Below are 13,397 nucleotides of genomic sequence, written 5' to 3'. Positions count from 1 at the left end.
TTTTAAGAATTTTTCTCAGCTCCAGATTGACGACCAAAACTGTTTTTATTTTAGAATTCTAGAATCACGAAGAGTTTTATAAGTCACAAAACTCAAAAAATGTCCGTGAATTTTGATGACAAATCGAGAAAAAATCTATTTGGTCCTCTCTTCGGAAAAATCTTAATAAGATTCTGGACTTTGAAAAACATTTAAGACCCTTTTTTCTCTTTATTTAGGAGTTTTTCAGCCGCAGGCTGGTTCATCTCCGAAATTTAAGACCCTTCAACTGGACTAGATTTTAAGGAAACAGTCACTCTGGACAACTATTGAGATAATTTAGAAGAACATTCCTTAGATATGTTGAGGGGATTTTAGAATGAATTCTAGAGATTGGGGATTTGGGAAGAACTTAAAAAGTGTTTTGAGTAGAACACCAAGACAATTGTGATAGTCCAAATATACTTTTTAAGTAGTTCCGTGGAAAATTCTATGAGGATTGTGTAGAATCCTCTACCAAATTCTAATGAATATTATAAATAAATTCTAAGATGAATTTCAAGAGAAATCTGTTGAGAATTCCAATGATATTATACGGGTATTGATTGAAAAATGATTTCTAAAGAAATTCTATGGGTATTCAGTAGAAATATCAAGGGAACCGTAGAAATTCTGACAAGAATTTTAAGGGACTTTCGAGGTTAATTCTAAGGACATCTTGAGAGGAATTTCCTAGAGAATTCTAAGGAGAATTCAAGTGAATTTTCAGTTGAATCTAGATGAAACCTTCAAGATAATTTGAACACAATTCTGAGGTTCTGACTTGCATGGGAGAATTCATGCGAATTTGAAATAGAACTATAGAGCTAAAGAGAATCTTAGAATGAATTCCAATATTTTTTTTGAGCGTCCTGTAGAGAATTTCTGGATTAGGGCTTTTGATCTAATTTCCGTCCTACTAAGCTCAACCCGCGCTTTACCTCTCTTTTTTGAACGGGTTTGAACAAAAAATGTAATATTTCTTTCAAAGACGACTTCTAAATTGATTCACCTTTCCATACGTACTGTTGGATTTGATAAAGAGTGACAAATTGTTGAGATATTGTTTAAAATCTAACACTGCTTCTTGATTCTAAATTTGTCCTACGAGTTTCAATTCTGTCCAAATGCATTGAAACGCCATTAAATTTTCTTCGTCCTACGGATAAACGTAGAAAAAGGGGATTCGGTAGGAACGCTTCTTTTGTTTTGAGAACAATGAGCGTAAATATTCACACAATGCGCTCTAACAGGATTTATGTTGTAGGTTATGAACTAACGTATCGGAACAAACCTATTATTGATTTGTGCACGGTGAAATCATAGATATTATTGATCTTTGCTGATCGATAGAACGGAAATGGGCGATTACGACGAAGTAGCGCTCTACCCTATTATAAATATTTTTTTTTTTTTTTTTTTTTTTTTTTTTTTTTTTTGAGGACTCCCAAAGAGAATCCCAATTTTATTTTAGAGGAATTCTGACATTTTTTTGACGTAGAACTACGTCTTTGTCGACTATACTGGGATACAAATCAAAAAATATGTGTGGTGAAATAGTGTTAGGTTTTGAACGCTTGTAACTTTGTCATTTATAGATGAAATCAAAATCCAAATACGCCAATCGATAGGAGATTACTTGACGAATCTGCTGGAATAAATACTTTTCCAATTTTTAATCAAAAAACTTTTGAAAAATGCGCGAATGATAATTTTATCACTGTTTTTATGAACTAAACGTTTTCCCAAACCCAGTCATCATAAACGAATACCACTTGGTTGCACACCATTCTGCTTGACCCTGAAAAGATATAAAACAGCGGTGCTTTCCTGACTCTGCTCATTACCGCTTCGGATGGCGTGGCACTAGGTCCTGCAGCAAAGAGGACCAAGTCAGCGGCTAAAGATGGATCACGGCGTGACCATTACCACCACAATGAGGAATGAGACCTGGAAAATTATGTATGTAAAACCCCCTCCCCCCCTTAACAACAACCCGAAAAAGACATGGACTTTCTATTCCCAAGGCGAACCAGCCAATGGCTGAAAGCCTTGTAAATAAAGGAAAAAAAAAAAAAAAAAAAAAAACATGGACTTTCACGATCACTTTTTTCCGGGAAATACATTTTAAGCAAATCACAATATAAGTAAAAACAATTTTTTACGTCATACTGCGGTCGTGCCTAGGACACAGTCCTTTAATTTTTTTTTAGTTCTTCATTAAGGAGATTTTTAGCCTATGGCTAGTTCATCTCCGAACTCTGAAAAGAACTCTGTGATCGGGAACTATTCTAAAATAACTTCTTGATGAAATTCCAACGAAATCCTGTAAAGAGTTCTAAGCGAATTTTCCAGGTGGTTAAAACATCGACAAATTTTAAAGACTTCGAACGCAGAAACACATTCAACATTCACAATTCTGCTTGTCTTAGTAATGACCCAATCTAAAACTGCAATAGATCAACTTACTCGCAGTGGATTTATTTCCCGACTAGAGAAAAAAAACCCCTTTTAATTAAGTGATCCTTTTGGCTTATTTGCATTCGGTTTAAAGCTTAATTTAAATGTTATCGCACAACCGGGAAAATTTCCAAAATTCTGGGAAAAAACGGGAAAAACAGGGAAATTGTTAATCGGGATTTGCTGGTACCAAGGACATATCGAGTGTCCTAGACTACATTGGTCACATCCATCCCCGAAGTAGGTTCCAGTTTTAAGCCAAAACCCATCATAGGACATGAGAACTCCAAAACAAGCTCATTGCTTGTCATATTAAGAACCCAGGAACACATTGGCCAACACTGGGGTTAACCTGGGAAGTTGGTCGAAATTTGATTAAATAAGAAGGGTCAGACCTCACCATAGGTATCCACATTTAGAATTTTGAATTTTGGCTTTAACTATTTGTTTGTATTAGGTACTTCTGCGTGAAGTTAACGATTTTCATAGTTGAAGATGCTAATTTCAAATAACAGACTAAAGTCGAAGACATCATATCAAGAAGACTGGCAACAATGCCAGAATCCAAGCGACAGATACAATAGCGCTGCGCTTGAGTGAAGGTGGAAGCAACGCATAGAAAAATGAGCAAATACCCAAAGCCTTCTTCTGAGGATGTAATCTTTGCTATCAAATTCGTTCGAAGCATTTATCTTTGAGCGGCAGATGACGCGATTGTACCTGTCTCATAGCGTACGTATGAGACAATTGAAGAGTTGCCAGTCTTCTTGATATGTTGTCTTCGCTAAAGTGGTAATTTTTTATACGATGGATGAGGAGATGAAAGTATAGAGTTGATAGTTCTGTTAGAGTACGGCAGTGTGAAAATTGTATATAGAGAGTAGAAAGCGTGCAAGGACAACTTTTCAAATCGATTTGATCATCTCTCTTTACCAAACTCCCCTGTTGGAGAGGGATGGTGGTGGGTATCCCCCCGCCACCACTGGCAAAAAGAGATGATCGCCGACTTGCTCATGTACCGACGGTGTGTTTGAAACAGTTCTATCGATTGTACCGCACTCAAGTTGTTATCTGAAGGGAGGCATCCAGTCGTAGGTTTGGAAATTGCAGCTATTGTTACCTCTACCACGGTTATAACTCTAGATGGGAGCCTACCATCAATTACTGTCATTGGTCGAAAGGTACAGTAGCACCTACCCTACCCGTGTCTCCTCGAAATCGTCAAGTCGACGATGACAGGAGCACATACATCCATTTCCCCTACCTTCACTACTGCTTAAAAAAGGCTTAAAACCATAGACAAACAGGCGTAATACTTTCTCGTCAATCATCGTTCACGCATTTAGCATTCAATTTAAATATTATTAGTTGTGCGGGGGCCGGTTACTCGCGGCTATCTCGAGGTTAGGGGTAACAAATTGTAACAAATGGATGGCAGGGTAGGGATTGAGAACACAAGGTTTGGAGAGCAATGTGCTCTTGATCTCGAACTAAGCGACTTCTGATGAAAAAGACAAACATGGGGGTACACCGATGGGTAGCTAATAACTTGGGAGAACACAAGATGACACTAACTACTAAATCCTCAGGTCTATCCGTTTTATGAACACATAAATTAAATTCAAATAGTCGAGATCTCGGCTAGCCAAGACATCTCTAACGGGTATCGCGGGTTGTTTTCCTCGGGCCCTGAGGGATGTGGATAGCTCAGATCTGGCAACACGGTGTAGGGTACATGACCAAACAACATGCTCGATATCGTGATATCCACTGTCACACGCACATAAATTGCATAAATTCGATAAAAGTGTGAGTCTACCGAACAGTGATTGGACATAAGCCTTGACATAACGCGTATAAAGTCGCGGCCTATGTCCAACCCTTTGAACCATGGAACCATTCGACACCTGTGGGATAATAGAATGTAACCATCTTCCCAAATCACCATCATTCCATGTTTATTGCCAACTGATGAGGACTTGCTGACGAGCAATGGAGAAAAATTCGTTGAAGGCGATTTGTCACTCAAAAATATCGCCTTCCATAGCGCCCACCTTAGCCAACGAGTCCGCTTTCTCATTACCCGGAATTTAGCAATGAGATGGGACCCATACTAAGGTGATAGTATAGGAGCAGTTAGATAAAGCTCTCAGTTTAGATCCTATTTCCGGCAGGAAATACGAGGAGTACTTCATCGGCCTCATTGAACGAATAGCCTCCAATGAGCTAAGGCTATCCGTAAAAATGAAATAATGGTCAGAAGGTAGTGATGCAATTCGCTCTACTTCGTAAAATATGGCTACGAGTTCCGTAACGTATACGGAGTATGGTTTTTGAAGTTTATAGGAGTCGCTATGAAATTGATTAAATACACCAAATCCAGTGGAAGCATTTATGGTTGACCCATCTGTGAAAATGCCTGTAAATCCTAAAATCCTAAAAATCCTGAAAACTCTCAAAAAAATATAAAAAAAAACGCCAGAAAAGGGCACACAATCGCTGAATTATCCTAGAATTACCATTATGACTGTAACTCTCATAAATTGCCAAGAATACCGTTTAAACCGTCAAAATGGCAACTCTCATAATAATCTTGAATCGTGAATTTAAAGACACAATTTCTATTTAATTTCTCTACCTTATTTGCTTATCCTTAACAGACACGCGTATTTCGTCTACAATGTGCAGACTTCTTCAGTGTCTTGAACTAATACTCGACGTCCATTAAGACGCCCACATTCATCAGGAGGCATAAAGACAACAGAGAATTTGTAACTTACCATTTGTCTAGGATAAACACCTTCCCGAGCAAAGTCGGTTAACAAAATGAAAGCAAATCGATATTAAAGTGTGCAGTTGCTATCATAATGAAAACTCATTTTGATTTCAAATGTTGCGACATAAGTCTGATATCATATTGTGCTTTCATTATGCAGTCAAAACTTTTTAAATGAAAGCAACTTAACTTGAAGTTCTGCTGTTTACGTATTGTTTAAAATTTAATTGAAATTTATCTGTCGTTGAACTAATGATTATTGTTTATTTGATTTATTTAATCCTTTAGGTCATTCGTTGCTTGCCCGGGGTGAGATTGGAACCCAAGTCTTTCAGCTTAAGAACATCAGTTGAACATTATGAATGCAAAATCAGTAAACAAATTGATTTCATTGAAAGCAGGATTAGTTTTCCGTTTGCTTCAACAGTGTAAAATTTTGCTCTCATTTTTGCTGTGTTAACCGTTAAGTCAACCAAAATGAGATCAACTGGAGTATTCAAAATAAGCTACATCATAACAGCAAATTTTGATTTCAATTTAATCTTCAGCTTTGCTCGGGTTTGCCCGACACCTCCACTGGTTCTTCATGTCCGCTATCTGTCACTGTTTGCAAAATATCTAATAGCAATTACCTTTGTTGTAATACTTCCTGTATTTCCATGGTCATCTGGGAGGAGGGTCGCATCTAGTGCTTTCCCCAGGAACCGTTCACGGCCACCAGCTACCGCCCGTCCAGTCTTGGGCGTATCCAGCGAGACATCCTTCAGCTTACTCACAATCTCCGACACTCCAAAACAAAACATTGAATCCATTAATCGCAAAAATGGCATTCTAAAATTATTTTAGATCGCCAAAATATATAAGGGGGAGAAAGATCTTGTTAAGAGATTTAAATTAGTATAAGAAAATGTACAGGTACAATCGTCAGAAAGTTGTTTGAATTTCCTAAAATGGGTCGCAACCCATAGATTGAGAAACGCTGACTTAGTCAGTAAAGGCACGGTATAACTAACAATCAATACGATACTTACGATTTTAAATTGGCTCACTACTTGACTAGCCTATTGGTCCCAAGCAAACGATTAACGTACCCCATTCTAGTCGAAATTCTAGTACTACGCAATGTTTGTTTTGATTAGCTATGAAAGTTTGACAGATAAATTGAGGGGTTATTGGTTTTTCCTATGTTTCGAGGGGTGAATCGATTAGCTTGGGACTGAAGACAGTACCAGAGCTGAGCCAAAAGCTGAGCGCGTTATTTCTGGACCTTCTAGTCTTAGAGTTACCTCTATGGTATAACCAAGCCGAAGGTGTTCGATTCCTGCTCCGATCGAGGTAATCTTACAGGTTGGATATTTTCCTCGGTTTCCCTGGGAATAGAGTATTATACTTGCCACACAACATATAAATTCATGCATTGGTTGGCGTCGATAGCTCTAAATGTACCTGTAATATATGCCAGTATTTCTCTTAGTAGATGATATCTCGGCGTCTCTCGGAAATAAGCACGAGCAATGCGTCAAAGTTCAAAGTCAGTCTTCCAATATCGAATAGAACAAAGACTCGTAAATTGTTACGTCGGATTTGCGCGTTTTGAAAAATTTCGCCAAAACAGCGCACTTTCCATTGTTACTGATGATGGGTGGTTGTCCACCCGCTAAAGCCAATTAATCCTGTCTCTCGCACAACCGGCAGTTCAAGTAGGTTAGCAAACGGCAGCTATGGTAAACAATAAACACGCTTTTCCGTTTTTTTTGGTTTTTTTCAAAGAGTAGGCTATGTGCCTTATTGGCGATCTTTGCACATCCTGGTTACTGCGACACGCGAGAATGGCACATAAACTGCGCCACCATTCTGCTGCCGGTCTGAACCGTCTGAACCGGCTATCAAGAATCGGGTACTTCTATAGAGCAGTCTGTATGCTTTTACAACCAAAAGTATAAATAAACCGTTTCGGGGCGCATCTTTGCCGCCGCGTGTTGCCGACATACCGGAAAATGGTCACCCCACAACTGTGCGCCACAGTGGTCGTCAGTAGATGGGATGAATTTTTATTTTTGTTTGATAATCGTAAAATTAAGTGGGAAAATATACAGAGGATATGTGCCAAACCGAGCGGCGGCGTGGTCCGTCCAAAAAGAGAGCGAAAGTTTGACGCGGCTGTTCGAGGGCGGGTGGAGTGTCATCTTTCACTTGCTGTCAATGCTCCCTTGGCTACTGGGTCTGCCGGTTTTAGTGAGTGAGCGCGACTAACACTGTCCACGTCAGCAAGGCTAAATCGCGAGAAAATGCGGTCCATGTGCGCGTGAGGTGAAGCTGGCCATTTGTTGTCTCTATGAGGGGGAAATCACATGTTTGCTCTATAAATAAGAGTCGGCCTTTTTTTATTTTGGCTACAGGCATACCGCCGCCTCCGTGTGATGTGAGATGTGGTTTCTTACCGGCTGGCTATGCTTATTTAAGATATGTGCAAGGAACATTGTTGTATGTATATGTATATGTAGTTCAGGCCTGCTCCACCTTTCTAAACATGCTTTTTAAATGACTGTTCGATGAACATGTTTCTTGCTGCATTTTGTTTATTTCTTATTGATTCAAAATGATGAATACAATAGGGCTAGATCCTTGCTCAAATTCAGCGACCACGATAGATCTCCAATTTCAGTGATTCACTGTGACATCCATCACAACAAGGATTTTGCATCTGTTGTACCTTTCGAAAATGCGAGCCGGTCCTAACATAATGTTCATAAAGTCACATTTTCTTCTTTCTCTTCAGATGACGAGGATACCGTTAAGGAAACTCCCGCCCCTAAGGTAACGACCGGAGCCGCACAAACTGCCCCTCAGTCTGGTGACATCCAGATGCACGTCCACAACGACCACGGAACCGGAGGCCATTGGTGTGCCAAGGTTGTGTTCTTCATCCTACTGGCCGGCCTGGGTGCCTTGATTGGCTTGATCATTATTGAAAACAGAGGCTTGTCGAATGCCGATACACCCCTTTCGGAATCACGATATGCCGAATACTTTGAAGGGTGGGTTGATGAGAACCGCGAAGATGACCACCACCATGAGGAAATTTTGGAAGCCCTCAACCAACTGGACGATCACGACGATGAAGATCAGGCACATGGCGACGAGGATCATGGTGACGAAGATCACGATGACGAAGAGGACGAAGATGATGGTGCCCCGTACGCTGAAGAGGAAGATCATGACGATGAACGTGACCTGGAAGATGATGAAGATGAAGGCGAGCTTCCCAAGTTGGACGACGATGAAGTAGAGGAGATTGTGGCCACCAAGAAGAAGGTGGCTGAACAGGAAGCTCAAGCTGCAGCGGACGATGATGACGATGATGATGGTATGTTGAAATCATTTAAACAATTGCCGCAAAATCATTCCGCTCTGAATCTCCTACGTAAAACAATGAGAGACGAATTGCTAGCTCCGGAATTTTCTGGTTTATTATGACGCCTTTTCTAAACTGCAATCGTGTGCAAACTAACAACGTTTCATTTGTAACAATCGAATAAATGTGTTAACGCGGAAAAATCATTTCCCCGATGAAAAACAGATAATGAAGATGATGCTGATGATAACGACGATGACAATCAGGCTGATGATGACGATGATGTTGACGACGGTGACGAAGACGCCGACGATGACGATAAAGAAGATGGTAATTCGATATTTTCCTACTTCAAATTTTAACCCGACACCCGAGTGAGTACAAGTGGGAATTTGCATTCCGCTTCATGCGTTTTCTGCTTTGTGTATTTTTCGCCGCGTCGAATTGTGGTTTTGCTGTTTTGGAGTGCTTTTCCTCTGTGGATCGTGTCCGTCCCGCCATGAAAGAGATACACCAACGATACGGGACAGCTTTTCCGATTGGGGGGGCGCGCGCAAGTGTGGCGGTGGTTTTTCAGTTTTGACTTTTCCGATAATGTTGTTTTTCGAGCGCACATGTACATGCCTACATGTTGCTTATGGTGTGTGACTTTGTTGTTTTTTTTCGATTGGCTGTTTACTGAGAAAACAAAATTTATTCTATTTCCCGTACGCGAAGCTACAACTGCAGACCCCAAGACTGTTGACGCGCAACCTGATGACGACGACAATGATGATGGAGATGATGGTGAGGATGAGATTTCTGCCGCAGAACAAGATGATGATGATGATGAAAAGGATGAACCTAAGCTCGTAAAAGACGAAGATGACGATGATGAAAATGATTCCAAGGTCAATCAGGTTGCAGACGAATATGACGACGACGACCAAGACAATGACGATAAAGGCGATCGGAATGATGCGGATGGTGAAAATGATGACGATGATGAAGATGAGATCAACACTGATTTTGTAGAAGACGATCAGAATGATGATGATGGAAAGATTGACAGCGATAATGATGATGAAGATGATGATGATGAGGATGGTTAGTAGAGTTTTGTGGATTTTGAGATCATAGGCTGCCTTTATATTTGCTGAATTCATCGCTTTCCAGCATGTTTGAGGCGTTGGTTTTTGGGTCCCGAATATGTCCACTAACTCTACGTTGAATACTTTGTCGGTGGACGCATAATTGTCCCATGTGGTATGGAGTTTCATATACACATGTGACAATTATGCTTCCAACGACAGATTGTACAAAAGTTGCCGCGTTGTTTTATCATCTTAGTAGTATTATAGGACAGAGTGATTCTTTGGCCTAAGCAACTGTATTCGTCCAATGGAGTTAAACATATCAAAAATATCTTTGATTTCACATTAGATTATTCAATAAACCGTTTGGTTCAATACCATGAGTGTACCAATTTCCACTCATGTTCCAATTACCGCTCGCTGGTATGAAAAACAGTAATTTTTTCAAATTCTAATCTTCTCATGTGGTTTAGGTTTTAATTTCTGCTACTCTTGGGCAATGATTCAGTGAACAACAATGGGCTATGTAGATTTGAAATATCGCAGTTTTCAGCACCAATGAACGGTAATTGGAACATGAGCGGTAATTGGTACACTGATGGTACTTTAATTTAAAAGCTATACCACAGACAAACAGTTATAATACTGACAAGTTGTTCATCCAATACGCATTTAACGGTCAATTTAAATATTTCTTAGTTGGTAGTACCACCACCTGTGGCGTGTTAGGACGAAATTGAATCTCGTAGATTTTAAAATAGAATAACAGTGACATATTTTAAATACAATATATTTTTTTATGTTAGTTTAATTAGAAGTCATCCATAGTACAAACTTTCATTTTTTTTGGACAAATCGCTTTAAAAAGAGAAGTATTGTGCGGGATGTACTTAGTAGGACAGGAATTAGATACAGTCCTTATTGTGTTATGATTTCTGTTTGTTCTATTCTCCGTTTTGGTAACATGTAGGTTTATGTAGGTATCATCCAAAAATACGAAAATAGGTATTACATTTGCTATGCATTCTTTAATTTTCTGAAGTTTAAATGCGATATCTGAGTATAATCGATATCATCAGTAGGGTAAGGTGAGGCAAGATGGGTCAGCTACTACATTTATTAATTTATTTGTTTGTCAAAATCACAGGTTTAATGTAATCATAATGACGGATTGCTTTTTCAAAAGCTACATGAGCTATTAATGTTGACAATCAAAAAATAAATAAATCAACTTGATATTAGAAACAGTTGAATCCCAAATATATTTGTTAACACTTTACAAATTCTTCACAAACAAACAATGGCTTAACCCGCCGATGTATCGTGAATAAAAGGTCGCTCACAACACCATCAAGTAGAGGAATGTTTTCTCTATCAGTTGGTGGTATGGTTGGTTCGCAGGTAGAAGCTTTTATAGGCGAGAAATCGGCGGTTGGATCCATTGTTTACAAAAGCAGTTTTGCAAGCAGAAAGAATGTATATCAAAGTTAGTTTTTATGATATACAAGCATGGCAAAATTGAGTAGGGGTGCAGAGGTAAACACGGCCCAAAAACAACAAAGGTCACTCTATTATTCCTTCCCTACTCCCACCTGATTGCAAGGACGTGTGTAACGGAGTAATTCATAGATTGCAAACTGGTAACTGCCATGAATCAACTTTAACGTTCTTATTCTGATTGTTTAAGGAAAACAATTTGGGAGTGAATAGTTCTCCAATCAAAGTTCAGACCAGGAAAAGCATGACAATTACCGTTACCGGCCACGCCCATCTTCTCCGCTATGGGGAAAGGAAGGATATTGTTGATGAAACATCTACTTAACGGGAGGCCAGCGACTCACCGACGCCCCCATCGATGGTACGGAGTTGGATAGTTTGGTAGGAGATGGGTCATGATTCACTTAAGCAGTCGATGCGACCATACTAATTGTTTTGTTCTCGATGATCTTGGGAGCAAACCCACGATCTTCTACTCAGTAAGCAAATGCGGCAGCTGCTAAGCTAGCCGAGCTCCTAAATTTAAATTCCAATCATGTTTAAGGTTTTTGATATCTTGGCTAGTGGTTGAAAAACTATTTATCAATAATCGGTCCAAAACTCAATCATCAGTAGAATTTAATCAACTCTAATTTATTGAGAAGTTAAAAGAACTTCTGGGGGAGTAAAGATATCTTTAGGGAACTCCCGACTAGCGGGAAAGTTTAAAGATCTTCAAGAGAATATTCGGACAACTTCGTACATTTCAGGATAATGTTGAAAACTTCATCGAAGATCTAGAGTAGTTTTTATGAGAACTTCAGAGTAATTCTGACGAGAACTTAGTTCTGAGGAGAACTTCCTAGTAGTTTTGAGGAGAATTTCAAAGTAATTCTGAAGAGATCTTCAGAGTAGTTCTGAGGAGAAGTTCAAAGTAATTCTGAGAAGAACTTCAGAATAGTTCAGAGGAGAAGTTCAAAGTAGTTCTGACGAGAACTTCAGAGAAATTCGGAGAAGAATTTCAGATTAGTTCTAATGAGAACTTCAGAGTTTTTCTGTGGAGAGTTTCAGAGTAGTTCGGAGGAGACCTTCACAGCAGTTCTGAAGAGAATTTCAGGGAAGTTCCGAGAACTCCAGAGAAGTTCCATTGACCTCAGGAAAATTTCGGGAAGTGTGGTCCTGAGTACTTAATATGGTCACCAATGTTCTTATTTTTGAATTTTTAAAATAATTTCGCGAAAATATTGAAGTCCCAAACACACAAACACAAATACACTAAATCTGTTTACGTGAAAATACGGCCAATTTCACCAACATTTTTAGTGGACATGACGTGTAATGCAGGTCAAAGTTACTAACGTCACGTTACATTTGAGATTTTCTAAATACAGATCAGGTACGTGAAATTTCACGTAAACCGGGCGTGAAGATTTTTTAGAGTATAGCAGCAGCCAAGTTTTTTCTTGCTTGCTTGCTTTCTGTCCCATTGGTTGGCCGAGAGCATCCAGGTCAGGAAAAATTCTCCGCTTCGTCACATGGTAATCCAACTGCTTTCTCCTCTTCCGCTTCTTGAGGAGTGGCTGAGCGTTTACGCTTCCCAGTTGTTGTTAATTTCTGGACAAAAGTATGATAGAAATTATTTTGTACATACATATAGACTGTTCCAGAAAGTATAAGCACACTTTCAAAATAACAAAAAAGTCATGTTTTTTTTTAAGTTTTAATAATTTTATTTGGCAAATCATATTTGTATTTGTATTTCAAATAATATTTTACTCTCGTTTAATCAACATATTTAATCATAGCCAAGACTCCTAACTTTTCCTCGAACATGACCCATTAGCTTCTGCACAGTGGTACTTACCACCATTTTGACCACTTTTGGCCAATCTTTTTTGAATTTTTGGATGTCGTCCGCTGGTTTTATTAATTTTCGAAGCTTTGCTTTGGTTAGTCTAGTCTAGTCTACACATACACAGCCAGTACTTGAAAGAATCCTGGAAAATGATAGAAATACATCTATCATTTTTCTTGTCATTATTAATGCCTGCTGCACATCAAGGATGTGAAACAAACAATAAAGCGGCCAGGCCTACTGTGTAGCGTTTAGTTAATTTTTGTGGAAGTGAATGTTTACCATGTCTACTTAATAAGTATAGACAGTGGTTAACATTTAATCCACAGGTAATCAAAGAGCGGGGACATACCGTACCAACCGCTCCGTATGCAGGATTTGAAA

General features: G+C 39.2%; 1 protein-coding gene across 3 annotated transcripts in view; it reads left to right on the top strand.

Annotated features, from left to right (window-relative positions):
• The window catches only part of Asph (Aspartyl beta-hydroxylase), a 35,127-nt gene that overhangs the window by 2,427 nt on the left and 19,303 nt on the right, over positions 1-13,397 (top strand). The window contains exons 3-6 of one of the 3 annotated variants that reach the window (XM_065219853.1): positions 8,034-8,621; positions 8,835-8,939; positions 9,327-9,395; positions 9,678-9,695. In XM_065219853.1, coding sequence (XP_065075925.1) covers positions 8,034-8,621; positions 8,835-8,939; positions 9,327-9,395; positions 9,678-9,695 — 780 coding nt within the window. The remainder of the gene's footprint in view (positions 1-8,033; positions 8,622-8,834; positions 8,940-9,326; positions 9,396-9,677; positions 9,696-13,397) is intronic. The other 2 variants (XM_065219852.1, XM_065219854.1) reach the window with 2 other exon arrangements.

This window comes from Ochlerotatus camptorhynchus, unplaced genomic scaffold, assembly GCF_037179485.1.
Source record: "Ochlerotatus camptorhynchus isolate MF236.1 unplaced genomic scaffold, CSIRO-AGI_Acam_v1.1 ptg000112l, whole genome shotgun sequence".
NCBI lineage: Eukaryota > Metazoa > Arthropoda > Insecta > Diptera > Culicidae > Ochlerotatus > Ochlerotatus camptorhynchus.
This window is presented reverse-complemented; position numbering and strand designations above follow the sequence as displayed.